Source organism: Equus caballus, chromosome 12, assembly GCF_041296265.1.
Source record: "Equus caballus isolate H_3958 breed thoroughbred chromosome 12, TB-T2T, whole genome shotgun sequence".
NCBI lineage: Eukaryota > Metazoa > Chordata > Mammalia > Perissodactyla > Equidae > Equus > Equus caballus.
Window position 1 is genome coordinate 37,384,677 of NC_091695.1, and position 17,405 is coordinate 37,402,081.

Below are 17,405 nucleotides of genomic sequence, written 5' to 3' on the forward strand. Positions count from 1 at the left end.
GAACTATAACTTGCAGGCAGTGGGAAGCCATTGAAAAGTTTTTAGTAGGGAAATCATAGGCTCGGATTTACATTTGAGGAAAAAGTATTAAGGAGGGAGAAATGCACAAGAAAGGATAAATTTGATAAGAACAACTAGAGTGTGGGAGAGAGTAATGGATAATTAGTTCAATGATTCAGACAAGCAGCAAAAAAGAGAAGGTGAGTTGTAGCTTTGTTGATTGAGTAAACAAAAGGTATGGAAGAAAAAAAGAATCCAAAGTAACCCCCAGTTTCTGGATTAGGTGACCCCTGCAGTGATTTAAAAAAAAAAAAAGGTAAAAGACAGAAGGAATTGGATAAAATGACAACTTCTGTTTTGGATAAGTTGAGTTTGAGATAACTAGGGGACATTAAAGTAGAAACGTCTGATAGGCAGTTGAAAATACATATCTAGAGGTTAGAGAAAGGTTAGCTATGTAGAGAGAGGTTGATTTTAATGGTAATTAAAAATATGTAAATGGGAGCGTTTCCATTTCCAGCAATTAAAGACTAGGTTCTTACAGCCCAAGCTTCCTACAAAAAACACAGCAAAAGTGAGCCAAAATTTTAAAACATCATCTATTTGGAGGTATTGGAGATCTAGGATTTAAGGGGCCAAGATTCCAGAGTGGAAAGCAAGAGATGATCCAGACTTTTGGCATAGCATTTCCCCAGATGCACTTTCTGAATCACAGACAGCAGGTGAGAGGTTAAGAAGCTGAGAAGAACTTCTAGTATTCTTATAGGGTTGTGAAGACAGTAATTGGAGTTCTGGCTCACCAAAGGGTGAGAATGTCATAAACATCCAGGACTTTCTGTCGTGATCCCCAGAAGGGCTATATCTTAACAGGAAAGGTGAGCAAAAATGGGTCATCCCTCCCATAGACTGATGCTTAGACCCAAGTCAACTCAATTACAGATTGTAATAAAGTAAGCTTCTCCAAATCTAACATTCTACCAAAACAAAGATAAATCATTTCAAGAGAAAGATAGCATTGTCCACAGCATCAAGTTATCACTCCAATTTTTGATACACAACGTTTAGGATTCAATCAAAGTAAAACAAGAATTAACTGAAATCCAAGAAAAAATACAGGCCCACCATAGATCCAAATAACATGATTATAAAATCTTAAATGACAAGATTTCAGGAGAGAAATGAAAATTCCGAAAATGAATCACATGGAAATGAGAATGACACAATAACTGAAATTAAAATCAAAATATATGAATGTAACAGCAATTAGACGTAACTGACAAGAAAATCAATGAACTGAAAGAGGAGAAGGAAAAATCAGACTGAAGCATTTTGACAAAATGATAGAAAATGTAATGCAGGAGGTAGAGAGAGAAAGAGACATATGGTACTGATAAAAAGTTCCAACAGCATATATTTAGACTTTTAGGGAGTAGAGATAAAAGCAAATAAGTAATATTTGAAGAGATTATATCTGAGAATTTTCCCAAGTTAATTAAAAAAAAGACAAACTATTGATTCAAGAAGAGTTACAATCCTAAACTAAGTAAATACAAAGAAACCCACATCTAAGTACATCATAGTAAAACTGCATAAAACCAGCTACAAAGAAAAAAGTCTTAAAAGTAGACAAGGAGAAAAGGCATTTCACCTTCAAAAAACAACAATGAAAAGAATGGTGGCTGGCTTGTTGGCAAAAAGAAAAAAAACCAAGTCATCAGCACTGAATTGAAATATTAACAAGACTTCTTTAGACAAAAGGGAAATTATCCCAGAAGGAAGGAAAAAAGTAAAATGAAAAAGGATAAATATCTGAGTAAATATAAATGAATAGTGACCACGTAATCCATAATTTCTAGGCACAGTAAAATTTATTTAAAAGAGACCTGAAATAGCACAAGACAGGTGATAAATGGAGTTAAAGTGTTCTAGGGTCCTGGCCTTGTCTGGAAAGCAGTAAAGAACTAATTTAAAACAGCCTTTAATAAGTTGAGGTTGCATGTTGTAATCTCTAAAAGAATAATAAAAGGCTGTATAACAACCTGATAGTTCATAAAAGTGAAACAAAAATATGTGAGAAATCCAAAAGAAGACAAGAAAGGAAAGAAAAGAAACAGAACAAAGGTAGGCAAACTAGTATTAGAGTCAATATTAAAGCAAGAAAAATTCTTGAGATGAAGAGGATATTTCATCAAAGTGTCAGTCCACCAGGAAGATGTAATTCTGTTTGTACGTGAATAATGACATATCATTTTTAAAAAGCAGAAGTTGAAAGAACTACAATTAGGAATAGACCTATCCATGACTATACAGGGAAAATTTTAATAACTTTTCTCAATAATTAATGGATCAAGCAGACAAAAAAAAGTAAGATCATAGAAGATCTGAATAAAACATAACACTACTCACCAACCTGAATGGCAAAAAATTAAAAAGAGTGATAATACTAACTCTTTGGGATCCTGTGGAGAACCTGTAGCTTACATACCCTGCTGGTAGAAATATATAAAGTGGTTAATACCACTTTGGATAACAGTTTAAGAATATCCAATACTAGAAACTCCATTCCTAGGTTTATAGCCTAAAAATTAGTACATATGTTCAACAAAAGACAAGAATATTTATATAATAGTCACAGAATCAGTATTCCACACCTCAATTGGAAAAAATCTAAAGTTCCAAATCCAAATGCTCATCATGGTAGGATGGATTTCACAAATTTAATGTTGAGCAAAAACATTATGTACTTGAAGTATTATATAATTCAAGATTCAATTTTCCTAAAGATCAAAAACAAGTAAAATACCTATTGGAAGTCAAGATAGTGGTAACTTTTCAGAAGAAAAGGTAGAAATTAAACAGTATATTTCTAAATAATACACAGGTCAAACAAAAAGTCTCAGGGAGAATTTTTTTTAATGTATTGAACTGCATGATAATTAAAATGCAACATATGAATTTTTTGTGATGCAGCTACAACAGTGAAACTCATAGCATTTAATGTTTACATTAGAAAATAGGAAAAGCCTTAAATCAATAATGGAAGCTCTGCCCTCAGGAAACTAGAAAAACAGCAAACAAACCCAGAGCAAGCAGAAGAAGCCAAAAATATGAAGAAACCAAGGAAACTGAAAACAGGAAAATAAAGAAAATGAAACAAAAAGCTGGTGCTTGAAATGATTAACAAAATTGACAAAACCTTAGCAAAACTGACAAAGAGAAGAAACACATTACTAATATAAGATATGAAACAAGAGATATCAATATAGATCCTGCAGACATCAAAAGGACAATAAGGGACTACTACAAACAACTCTATATGCTAAATTTGTCAACTTACATGAAATGCACCAGTTCCTTGAAAAGTGTAAGCTACCACAACTCCCTAAGATGAAATAGATCATTTGAATAGCCCTATAACTATTTTTAAAACTGAATTCATAATTTAAAACCTGCGGAAGAAATTTCCAAGCCTACGTGATTTCACTGGAGATTTCTACCAAATGTTTTAAGAAAAATTAACACAAATTCTACACAATCTCTTCCTGAAAATGGAAGAGGAAAAAATACTTCCCATCTCACTCTAGGAAGCCAATATCACCTTGATGGCAACAGAATACAAAAGCAGTACAGAAAAAGAAAACTACAAACCATATCCCTAATGAATACAAATGCAAAAATTCTTAAAATATTAACAAATATAATAACTTGAATGAATCTCAACAGCATTACTCTGAGTGAAAAAAAGCCAATCTCAAAAGGTCACATACTGTATAATTCTATTTATATAAACATTCTTGAATGACAAACATGTAGAGATGGAAAACAGATTACTGATTGCCAGGGTTTAAAGATGTTGGGGAGGAAGGGGATGAGTTTGACTACAAAGGGGTAGCATGAAGGAGATCTTTGTGGTAATGGAATAGTTCTGTATCTTGATTGTGGTAGAGGTTACATGAATCTACATATATAATAAAATGACATAGAACTGTACACATACATATTACCAACATCAAATTCCTAGTTTTGAAATTATACTACAACTATGTAAGATATAACCATTGGGTATACTGGGTAAAGGCAACATGGGAATCTCTCTCTACTATCTTTGTAAGCTTTGTGATTCTAAAATTATTACAAAATAAAAAGTTAAAAACAAAAAAGATATCACAGGCTGGAGGGGTGCTTCTCAAGAGATGGTAATGTTTTCTCTCTTAAACTGGATGGGGATTATGTCTATTTTGACTTTGGTTAATTCATCTAGCTGTATACTTGATATGTTAAGCCTTCTGTATATTTAATTCAACCTAACTTTTTTTTAATATGAGAGTGGGTGAAACCAACCAGGATAAAATATTGAATGAGTAGTAAAGAGTACTGTGGAAAGAACCCTCAAAAAAACTAATTTTGAGATTCATGACAAGAAAGATGCAACAGAGTCTGGACAATGGTCATAGAAAGAAAAGAAAATTAGGTAGTTATAGTATCATGAACACGAAAGGAGAAGTAAGTTCCAAGGAAGGGATTCAAGGGTATCAAGTATTTGAAATGGCAAATAATAAATTGTTAGTACTTATATCTGGGCCAAATTTCAGAAAGTTAAAAGGTTTTAACAGGATAAGAGAAAAAGTAGAGATAAGAGACAAACTAACATACTATTTATAGTCTCAAGAAGATTAGGAGAAACTTGAGCTTGCATATAGCCAAGAGAAAGGAGAGGGTACAGAGAATTGATAACTGATAGATTACTCAAATGGTCACAAATTCTTTACATCCCCAGACTCATGCTCTTTTTAAATGTGACTTTGAAGTTCCTAAATATATTAAACAATTATTAACAGATCTGAAGGCAAAAAGAGACAGCAATGCAATAATATTGATAATAATGGATAGATCACCTAGACAGAAATTCAATAGGGAAATAGTGGACTTGAAGTGTACTTTAGAACAAATGGACCTAACAGACATATGCAGAACATTCCATCCAACAGCAGCAGGATACACATTATTCTTAAGGGCACATGGAACATTTTCCAGGATAGATCATATATTAGGTCACAAAACAAGTCTTCAAAAATTTAAGATGATTGAAACCATATAAAGCATCTTTTCCAACCACAATGGTATGAAACTACAAATCACTAATATGAGGAAAGCTGAAAAACTCGCAAAAATGTGAAAATTAAACAGCACATTTCTGAACAACCAATGGGCCAAAGAAGAACTCAAAAGAGAAATGAAAAACATATCTTCAAACAGAAATGGAAACACCACATATCAAAACGTATGGGATGCAGTAAAAGCAGTTCTAAGAGAGAAGTTTATAGCAATCAATTCCTACATTAAGAAACAAGAAAGATCTCAAGGAACCTAACCTTACACCTCAAGGAACTAGAAAAGAAACACTAAGCCCAAAGTTAGTAGAAGGAAGGATATAATAAAAAATTAGAGCAGAAATAAATGAAATAGAGACAGAAAGACAACAGAAAAGATCAACAAAACTGAATTGGATTTTCAAAAAGATAAACCAAATTGACAAACTGTTAGCTAGACTAAGAAAAAAAGAGATGACTCTAATAAAATTATAAAAGAAAGAGGAGACATTACAACTGATACCAAACAAATACGAATGATCATAAGAGACGACTATGAACAATTATATGCTGATAAATTTAGATAAAAGAAATTGATAAATTCCTAGAAACCTGCAAACTACTAAGATGGATCATGAAATAATAGAAAATCTGGACAGACCAGTAATAAGCAAAGATATTGAATCAGTAATCAAAAATCTCCCAAGAAACAGAAGCCCAGGACTAGATGGCTTCACTGGTGAATTCTACCAAAGATTTAGAGAATAATTAACACCAGTCCTTCTCAAACTCTTCCAAAACACTGAAGAGCAAGGAAAAATTCCAAACTCATTTTACAAGGCCAGCATTACCCTGATACAAAAGCCAGACAAGTACACTACAAGAAAATAAATTATAGGCCAAGATCCCTGATAAACAAAGATGCAAAAATCCTCAAGAAAATATTAGCAAACTAGGGGGCCAGCTCCATGGCCAAGTGGTTAAGTTCATGTGCTCCACTTTGGTGGCCCAGGGCTCACTGGTTCAGATCCTGGGCATGGACTATGCACTGCTCATGGAGCCATGGTGTGGTGGCATGCCACATAGAGGAACTAGAATGACCTACAACTAGGATATACCACTATGTACTGGGGCTTTGGGGAGAAAAAAAAGGAGGAATATTGGCAACAGATATTAGCTCAGGGCCAATCTCTGAAAGAAAGAAAGAAGGAAGGAAGGAAGGGAGGGAGGGAGGAAGGAAGGAAAGAGAAAAAGAAAGCCACAGGTGATCCTTTAAAAAAAAATATTAGTAAACTGAATGTAACAGTACCTTTAAAAAGATCATATGCCATGATCAAGTGAGATTATCCCTGGGATGCAAGGATGGTTTAACATACACAAATAAATAAATGTGATACACCACATTAACATAATAAGGGATAAAAATTATATAATTTCAAGTCTTTTCAATAAGTGGTGTTGAGAAAACTGGATTTCCACATGCAAAAGAATGAAACTGGATCTCTGTCTCACACCACTCACAAAAATTAACTCAAAATGGATCAAAAATATAAAGACATGAAACCATAAAACTCCTAGAAGAAAACATAGAGGAAAAGATCCTTGACATTGGTCTTGGCAATGTTTTCTTGAAGAAGACACCGAAAGCATAGGCAACAAAAATTAAACAAGTGGGACTATATCAAACCAAAGAGCTTCTGCACAGGAAAGAAAATCATCAATGAAATGAAAAGGCAACCTACAGAATAGGAGAAAATATTTGCAAACCATATATCTGATTAGAGGTTAATATCCAAAATATATGAAGAATTCATACAACTCAATAGCAAAAAAAACAGTTTGATCAAAAAAATGGGCAAAGGACCTGAAAAGACATTTTTCCCAAGAAGACATTCAAATATCCAATATGTGTATAAAATAGTGCTCTATATCATTAATCGTCAGGGAAATGCAAACCAAAATCACAATTAAATGTCACCTCACACCTGTTAGAATGACTACTATCAAAAAGATGAGATGACAAAGTTGGTGAGGATTTTGGGAAAAGAGGGCCCTTATACGTGGTTGGTGGGAATGTAAATTGGTATAGCCATTATGGAAAACAGTATGGCAGTTCCTCTAAAACTTAAAAATAGAACTACCATATGACCTAGCAGTCCCATTCCTGGGTCTATATCCAGAGGAAATAAATCAGTACCTCGAAGAGGTATCTGTACACCCACGTTCACTGCAGCATTATTCACAGCCTCCAAGATATGGCAACAGCCTAAACATCCTTTGACAGATGAATGGATAAAGAAAATGTGGAGTATGTGTCTACAATGGAATATTATTTAGCCATAAAAAATAAAGAAATCCTGCTGTTTGTGACAACATAGATAAACCTGGAGGGCATTATGCTAAGTGAAATAAGCCAGACAGAGAAAGACAAATATTGTATGATCTCACTTATATAGAGAATCTTTAAAAAAAAAAAAAGTCAATTTCATAGAAACAATAGAATGGTAGTTGCGAGGGACTGAGGGGAGTAGGAAATGGGGAGATGTAGGTCAAAGTGTACAAACTCTCAGTTGTGAGAAGAACAAGTTCTGAGGATCTAATGTACAGCATGGTAACTATGGTTAATAATACAGTATTGTATACTTGAAAGTTGCTGAGAGTAAATCTTAAGCATTCTCACCATTAAAAAAATGAATTAACTATATGAAGTGATGGATGTGTTAATTGTCTTGATCTTGGTAATTATTCCACAAAGTATATGTATATAAAATCATCACGTTGTACACTTGAAATATATACAATTATATTTATCAATTATTCCTCAATCAAGTTGAGGGAAAAAACTTTCAGAAAACAGAATAGAGGGAAAATTCTTTAACATGATAAACGGCATTTATGAAAAAACACAGATAAGATCATACTCAATGGTGAAAGGGTGAAAACTTCCCCCCTAAAATCAGGATGAAGGTAAGGATGCCCACTTCTACCTCTGCTATTTAATATCATGCTGGAAGTTCTAGCTCAAGCTATTAGACAAAGAAAGAAAAGACATCCAAATTGGAAAGAAAGTGGTAAAACTCTCTCTGTTCATAGATAACATGATCCTCTAAATAGAAAATCTAAAATAATCCACAAGAAAGCTACTGAGTGAATTCAGAAAATTTGCAAGATACAAGATCAACACAAAAAAATCAGTTATATTTCTATATACTAGGATTGAACAATCTGAAAAGAAAATTTAAAAAGTGATTCTATTTACAATAGCATCGAAAAGAATTAAATACTTAGAAATAAATCTAACGAAGAAGTGAAAGACTTACATGCTAAAAACTAAAAGCTATTACTGAAGTTAAAGAAGATCTAAATAAACAGAAAAACATCTGTGTTCATGGATTGGAAAACTTAACATTGTTAACATGTTACTACAACCCAAAGCAGTCTACAGATTCAACTCAATCTCTATCAAAATTCCAACAGCCTTTTAGGGAGAAATGGAAAAGCGGATCTTCAAATTCCTATGGAATATGAAATTCATCCTCAAATCCATATGGAATATGACCTTGAATAGTCAAAACAATCTTGAAAAAGACAAATAAAGTTGAAGGACTCACATTTCTCGACTTTGAAAATTATTGCAAAGCTACAGTAATTAAAACAATGTAGTACCAACATAAAAATAGACATACAGACTGATGGAATAGAATAGAAAGACCAGAAATAATTCTTCATATATATGTTCAATTGCTTTTTAACAGGTTTCCAAGACCATTCAATGAGGAAAGTACAGTTTTTTCAACAAATGGTGCTGGGGGAACTGGATATCCACATGCAAAAGAGTGAAGTTTGACTCTTACCTTATACCATATACAAAAATTAACTCAAGATAGACCAAAGACCTCAGTTTAAGAGCTAGAACTATAAAATTCTTATGAGAAAACTTTGGGAAAAATCTTCATAACATTGGATTTTTGACTATTTCATGGATATGGCACCAAAAGCCCAGGCCACAAAAGAAAAAGTAGATAAACTGGACTTCATCAAAATTAAGAACTTTAGTACATCAAAGAACACTATAAATAAAGTGAAAAGACAACCTATAAAAATGAGAAAAAATATTTGCAAATCATACATACGACAAAGGATTAATATCCAGAATGTATTAAAAACTCCCAAAACTCAACAATAATAACAATAAAAAATAGAAAAATAGGCAAAGGACTAGAATAAACATTTCTCCAAAGAAGATGTACAAATGGCCAATAAGAGAATGAAAATATGCTCAACATCACTAATAATTAGAAAAATACAAATCAAAACCACAGTGAGATACCACTTTACACCCATTAGGATGGCTATTATTAAAATATATATATACAGAAAATAAGGTGAAGATGTAGAGAAATTGCAACCCTGTGCATTGCTGTTAGGCATGTACAATGGTGTAGCCTCTTGGAAAACAGTTGAGTAGTTCCTCAGAAAGTAAAACATAGCATTACCATATTCCAGCAATTCTACTTCTAGGTGTATACCCCAAGGAATTGAAAGCAGAGACTCAAACAGATACTTGTACACCAATGTTCACAGCAGCACTATTCACAATAGGTAAAAAGTGGAAACAACCCAAATGTCCATCAACAGATGAAGGGATAAACAAAATGTGATATATGCATACAATTAAATATTATTTATTCTTAAAAAGGAATGAAATTCTGATGCATGCTACAATACAAATGAACTTTGAGAACATTATGCATAGTTATATAAGCCAGACACAGAAGGACAACCATTGTGTGAATCCACTTACATAAGTTACATAGAATAGACAAATTAATAACGACAGAAAACAGAATAGAGGTTACCAGGTACTAGAAGAAGGAGAGAAGGGAAATCATCGTTTAATGCATACAGAGTTATGATGGGGATGATGGAAAAGTTTTGGCTATAGGTAGTGGTGACGGGCACACAATATTGTGAATGTATTCAATGCCAGTGAACCACTCACAAATGGTTTAAATAATAAATATTATGTTATGTATATTACCACAATTTAAAAAAAGATAACATAATAAGCTTCCAGATTTTAACACAGGTGAGTATCTCCATGATGTCGGGGCAGGTAAAGATTTCTTAAATCAATACAGAAAGCACTGACCATCAGAAAAATTTTGATAAAATGCTATACATTAAAATTAAGAAGATCTGTTCATCAAAGGATACTGTTTAAAAAGTGGAAAGGCGAGCCACAGACTAGAAGGTATTCCAACTTATACAGTGTCTTAAAAGGCTTAGTATGGTTTTAAGCTTTGATAACTTCAGAAGTACAAACTTACAAAACAACTCATTTTATAGTTTAGTTATTTAAATTCCTCTTTCATTTATTTAGTTTTGTGACTTTTTAATAATAAATTCTTTTTTCCTTTCTCTTTTTTTTTCTTTTGCTGGGGAAGATTGTCCCTGAGCTAACATCTGTGCCCATCTTCCTCTATTTTGTATGTGGGATGCCACCACAACATGGTTGGATGAGTGATACGTAGGTCTGTGCCCAGGATCCAAACCCGTGAACCCCCAGACACAGAAGCAGAGTGTGAGAACTTAACCACTATGCCACTGGGACAGCCCCTTTAATAATAAATTCTTAATGTTAATTTCTTATTTCAGTCTCTCTGATTGAAGATGGCAAATGTTAACCTATGGAGTCAATTAGTAAATATGTAAAACTAGTCCCGCATAGCAGAGGGAGGCCTCCAAGAACCCTTACACCTTTCTGTTGAGCTCAAAGGCACCATCCAGATCTCTTCCTTCCTGGTGAGTTCCCCATTAATGCCCTTTTCTGAAAGCAGACCTAATTCGGGACCACGTCAGTCCATCAGGGAAGTTCTAAAAACTATAGCTCAAAGGGAATGTGTCACCACTGCATTTCCTTTGTCCTCAGATGCCTCTTGCCCTCTACACAAATTCTCTCACCTTATCCTCAGCAACCACTTCTGTGTACAAGCTCTAGGAGAGGCATCCTGTGTCAAGTCCCCACCATGTCTCCCCCAAAAAAGTTCTGTTACGTTTTTCCCTTTGTACACTAGACTCCAATCTCCTTAAACGTGTAGCCAAATATGTGGTCAGAGAAGAATCCAAAAAGATCACACTCCAAAACAACGTTTTGTATCACTTACACAGAGAAATGGCAAACTGCTCACTCTGCTGAAAAGTATTTTCAGTCCTGAATACACCAAACACCTTATGACATATTTTTAAGTTTAGAACTCGCAGAACATATAGTACCTGTTAATAATGAAGTTTAACTAGCTAAAGATATTGCTATGAATAATTCCTAAAATCATCCTGCTATTATGGGTGCTTTTTCTCTTTTATAAACTTCCTGTAATTTTCTATTATTGTATACTTAAAATATATAACATATATTTGTATATATTATACATTTTCTTTTCAGGCTGTGGAAAGAAATTTTATTCATATTCAGCATCCTGGAGTGAGCACAGAGTCTCATTGGACATAAAAAGTAACATTTTAATCATTTATTACTGCTAGAGAGAGTATTTCATTTCTCTCTGGTAAATCAGGACATAAACTCACAATGAACAGCTAAAATATTGACAGAATTGGAAAATCGAAAATTTTCCCTCTAAAGAGTTTTCCTAGGAAGCTGAAAAATTCTGGGATAAATGCATACTTCATTTTTTTGGTTTTTTCCTTGTTTGGCTTACAATTGAGTGTAAAAAAAAAAAGCCTCCTATACAAAACTGTGAATAAATTAGAAGTTTGTTTTCTAATCTCCACCCTCCTAAGACAATAGAAGTAGATAGGTATGATTTCTGTCTCAGACGTGTGTTATCAATATATGTACCCCTAGGACCAAGGACATTTGGCACATCATCACCAGACACAGGATTAAAGGCACATTAAAATCTGTGTTCACTACATTTTATAATTTGCTGTATACAAAAATACAAGATATTCTAATATCTTCAAAAACCAAATGTTTTAGAGCTAGAGAGTTAAAACATCAGGTATTATCCCAAGAAAAGTTGGTGCAGAAGTTATTCAGTAAAGCTGGATATAGTTCTACCATCTCTACATTTACCTTTCCAAATCTGGAGGACAAAATTTATCTTTGACTTGTTTCATCCATCACTGACTCAGAGAACTCTTGTCAAAGGCACATCTACCTCTTCCACTTCCGTGCCAACTATTTTTAAAACTCATGTCAAAGGCCCAGACTTAATGAACAATCCAAAGGCAATACTAGGTTCCAATAGGGAGGGTACTTGTCTATAATCTTGCTCCAAAAGAGTATGGGGAGTCAGGAATTTGGGGAACAGCTTCCGGCATCTGGGAGCATTGGAACTGATTTGGGGTAGGGGAAGTTCTGAGGGTCAGGACTGTGGGAGGCAGGAAGGGATTAGGAACCAGATGGTAACAGGGCCTATTTTCAGATACTGCATTTATGTCTAGATAAAATCAGAGATGCCCAGATAGTCCTTTTATTCTAATCCTAGGTTCTCACCAGAATTGACTAACAGCAGCTCCAACTTTGAAATTCATTCATATTAAAGTACAAATGATTGATAAAAGATGAGGGAGAAAAACAAAGAGTTCAAATTTTGTGAAGAAATACAATTACATGGGACTTCTAGGTATGAGTTTTAAGCTGGGAGTATAGGAAATCAATAAACACACTCATTTACCAAATTAGGCCTAGGACTTCTCAGTTTTATTCATAACAAATGTTTCAAATAATGGGAAATATTCATCAATAAAGATTATAGTTACTGAAATATGAAAAAGCTTCCCAAAGGGACAATTCTATGAAGGAAGCCAGTAAGAGGCAAGAAAAGATATAGAGATAATTTGACAATAATGCCTCAGTGTTATTAATTAACCAAATTTTCAAGAACTCAAGCTACCTGGACTGACCTTAAACCCACACATTTTAAGAACACTAAATGTTTTCAACCATTAAAAATTAAGGGCCAGCCTCTGAGAATGAATGAAAAAGGACAATAGACTCATGCAACCCACACACATAAAAGTTCTAATGTCTGATAATGGTATCTCCCTACTTACTCAACTTTATCAGATTCATACAAAAATAAAGATCTAATCAAAATGACTTCATATTGCAAAGGCGACATGACCTGCTCTGACCAAGGGAAAAAAATCATGGTTTATTTACAGAATCGCAAGTAACTTGATGAAGATAACCACAGCGTCTATGGAGAGAAGGTGGAAAATGAGGCCGTACAGGTAGACAAGGGGAGAACGTGATATCACCCCAATGCCATGCTAAGGCGTTGGAATTTCAGCCTGTAAGTCATGGAGCACTGTGGAAACATAGTAAGTAGAATCATTATTAGACTCCGTTAGTTCTTTGTAGCTGTAACATGGAGGATGGAACCGAGGCAGCCGTTATACTAAAAGCGAGTTATCTAGGTTAGAAGATTACTGCAGTTTTCCAGAGGAGAGAAAATACATACTTCAACTAGAATAGTGAGAAATAAAGAGAAGGAGGAAAAATTTGAACTGTATACGGAAGATAAAATCAAAAGGATTTAGAGATGCGTTATATTTGTGAGTGACGCCAGTGCTCTGGTTTGGGCAGTTAGCTGGATAGTGATGCTATTGACTGGAATAGCAGAAAAAAGAAAAGCTTTATAGGCAAATGATTAATTTAGATTAGATTATTTTTTATCTAAGGTGCCTTTGGATAATCTATGTAGAAATATTTAGTAGGAAGTTGGAAATATGAGACTAGGAATTTAGTAGAGAGCCCTAAGATGAAAATCAGCTTTGGAAGTGATTTATAAGATTGTAGTGCAGTCTCTCTACACAAATGGCATTTCCCATTGAGACAGCTCAGATCCAGCGCTCCAAATGTCCCCAAGAAACCAGGTACAAAACTTTACAAAGTAGTGGCCAGACAGTGTCCTAGAGAACCAGGCCCCAACTAAAGGCCCTCAAAATCCCCATTAAAAAAGTAAATCACTGGATTAGTCAAACAAACAAAACCCCTTAAAGTTTGTAAACTAAATTGTTAAGATTAGTCCAAAGGTCTTTCTAATTGTGATTTCTGAAGAGAGTAAAAATAGAAAGGACCCAAGGTAAGAATATCATTTAAGAAAAATGTAAGGCCATGGAAAGGAGTCAACAGAAAACTAGGAGAGAGTCAAATGTTGGAAACTAAAGGAAGAGACAACAGTGGTGAAAAACAAGTTGTTTTAACCATAATTACTTAAATTAACTGTTAATCATTTATTTCTAATTTCAACAATTTTTTTTTCTCTTAAAGATTGGCACCTGAGCTAACAACTGTGGCCAATCTTTTTTTTTTTTTTCCTGCTTTATCTCCCCCAGTCTCCCCTGGTACATAGTTATATATCTTAGTTTCAGGTCCTTCTAGTTGTGGCATATGGGACGCTGCCTCAACGTGGCCTGACGAGTGGTGCCATGTCGGCGCCCAGGATCCGAACCCTGGGCCACCGCGGCGGAGCGCGCGAACTTAGCCACTGGGCCACGGGGCCGGCCCCAAATTCCAACAATTTCTATTTTAACATTTAAACATTGTTGTAATATTTAAACATTGTTTCTAATACTACCCAACCATCCTCATACTATTTGACTAAAAAATTAAATATTCCTGTTATCACATACATAGTCAATCTTTATTGCTTGTGCTCGTTTAGCATATATTTAGGCATCCACCCTTGTTTTAGACACTGGGTGGAACAAGACAGATAAGACCCTTACTCTAATGGAGCAAGAGAATTTTAGGAAATATAGCATTAGCAAATGCTTTTTAAGAAATAAACAGGATGATGGGAGGAGAGGTGGGGTGGATAGTTGGCACTGTTTTAGATAGGAAATAAATGCTTGGCTAAGAAGGTGACATTTAGGTTGAAACTAGCAGGAACTGTAGCCAGCCATTTTAAAAGTCAGCAGACAAGTGCTCCAAGCAGAGGAAATAGAAGAACAAAATCCTGAAAAGGGAAAGGGATTGGCTGGTTTGAGAGGATGGGGTGACTAGAACTCATTGAGCGAAAACGAAGGTGCTTAAGGATGAAGTTGGAAAGGCAGAGCCGGCTCCCATAGTGCATTTTTGGCCTTGTTAAGTTTTTAGGATTTTATGTAAATGCAGAGAAAAGACATTAAGAAGATGAGAAGAAGAGGTGAAACAGGGAAGAGGTTTACAAGGCAGTGAAAAGATCTGGAACAGTACTATCCAAGAGAAATATAATACAAGCCACTTGTGTAATTTTTAATTTTCTAGTAGCCACACTGAGAAAGTAAACAACAGGTGAAATTAATTTTAATAATAAATTTCATTAACCCCATGCATCAAAAATATTTAGATATTTTACATTCTTTTTATCATATCAAGTCTTCAACATTTGATGTGCATTTTACACTTAAAAGACATGTCAATTCAGACCAACTACATTTCAGTTGCTTAATTGCCACATGTGGCTAGTGATTGCTGTATTGGACAGTGTGGGTCTTGAAGTTTCAGCAGAATTCACAGAAAATATATTCTTCATTCTCCCTATCCAAGGACTTGGTTCCAGAGAGTGAGAAAGCATTTAGGACAGTATTAACCTCAAAAAGAAGCTAGCTTTCAGGCCAAGGAGGTGCAGAAAGTTTCCTGTGAAGAGATTGAGGATGTTCAGGGGTCTGTGCACAATAGAAGGTAGATTCCAGGGCACACAGAAAAAAGACCTCCCGCCCTATCTCATCCCAGCCCATGATTTCAGGCTTTCCTTCTCGTCCGGATTAGTCTCATCAGCATGTAAACGTGTTATTATTTCTCCTGTTTAAAAAAAATAAACTCTTGACTACTTCTCCCTCTACCTATGACTCCAATTCTCTCCTTTCCTTAAAAACAAAATTCAAAACAACAATCTGTATTGACTCTCCCCAAATTACCTCCTCTCATTCTCTCTTGAATCCACTCCAATTAGGGTTCAGCTTCCATCTCTCCCCAAAAGCTATCCCTGTCAATGACAACAGTGACTTCCATACTGCAAAATCTAATGACCAATGCTCCGTCCTCACCTTAACTGACCGTTCGGGAGGCTTTTACCATAATTTAACATTTTCTTTCCTTAAATTCCAGGACTCTTCAGGTGCCTTTCTGGCTGCTCCTTACCTCCTATGCTGGAACCTATTCATCTCCCTGGCCTCCTAAGACCAGCACTTATCACCTCCTTTCACCCCGATCCTCTCCACAAGGTAAGCTCCCAGAGATCCAGGGATAGATATGTTTTTTCTTCACTGCTTTATCCCCAATATGTAGAACAGTACCCCACACATATTGATGCCTAAGAGATAATTTGTTCAATAAATTATGCAATATGTAAAACACCTGACACCTAAAGCCTCAACAACAACAAGGTTGCCTTTAGTTAGCAAAGCAAATCTTTCATACTTTTTTTTTTTGAGGAAGATTAGCCCTCAGCTAACATCCACTGCCAAGTCTCCTCTTTGTTGCTAAGCAAGAGTGGCCCTGAGCTAACATCTGTGCCCATCTTCCTCTATTTTATATGTGGGACGCCTGCCACAGTATGGCTTGATAAGTGGTGCATAGGTCTGCGCCCAGGATCCAAATGTGGAAACTCAGGCCGCTGGAGCAGAGCACACGAACTTAACTTCTACGCCACCAGGCAGGCCCCAAAATCATTTATACTTTTAAGCTGGGACTCAGTATAAACTCAGTATAAAAGGAGTTTGAAGAGATAGGTTCTAGGTAGTTTCCCCGTAAGCATCTTTGCCGTAGACATTTTTGCTGAGAGCATTTCAGCCGCCAAGCTAATTGGCCACAAGGCAATTTTGCCATGAAAGTTAAAAGAACTAGTTGACAGTTTAGTTTCATTTCTCCATTGACGAATCAACCGCCTTAGATAACAAATACAAGTATGGACTTGACAGAAAATACAGTGATAAGACAGTGGAAGTGTGAAATGAGAAAGTGTAAAGCCAGATTGCATACTATACTAGAAAATGATAACACATCAGTTTGCAAATTCTTTGGAGAGCACCATCCTCCCTCCCACCCATCAAAAGCAAAAGTTTACCACGCTATGGCAAATATAAAAGAGGCGGCTAGTAATTCACAGCAGTCTTCTAGGGCATCATTGATTCTTTAGCTAATGTAGATACCACAGCTTGTTCTCAACAGCCAGATTGCATACTGTACTAGAAAACTAATGGCGCAGTATTGCCATGAATCTACACACATTTTAAATATATTCAAATATTTTGTATTTTGCAAGTCTTTTTAATTTTGTTATTCATTTTTCAGGTGTCATC

General features: G+C 35.1%; 1 protein-coding gene across 4 annotated transcripts in view; it reads left to right on the top strand.

The window, feature by feature from the left end:
- Positions 1–10,748: 10,748 nt before the first annotated feature.
- LOC102148134 (membrane-spanning 4-domains subfamily A member 12) overlaps positions 10,749–17,405 on the top strand; it is a 50,519-nt gene continuing 43,862 nt past the window's right edge. For 3 of the 4 annotated variants that reach the window (XM_070228761.1, XM_023654132.2, XM_023654126.2), the window contains exons 1-3: positions 10,749–10,895; positions 13,281–13,411; positions 16,213–16,328. Coding sequence is in view for 1 of the 4 variants with exons in the window: in XM_023654126.2 (XP_023509894.1) it covers positions 13,386–13,411; positions 16,213–16,328 (142 nt within the window). In the remaining 3 variants the exon portion in view is untranslated. Of the gene's footprint in view, positions 10,896–13,280; positions 13,440–16,212; positions 16,329–17,405 lie in introns of all 4 variants that reach the window. The other variant, XM_023654131.2, reaches the window with a different exon arrangement.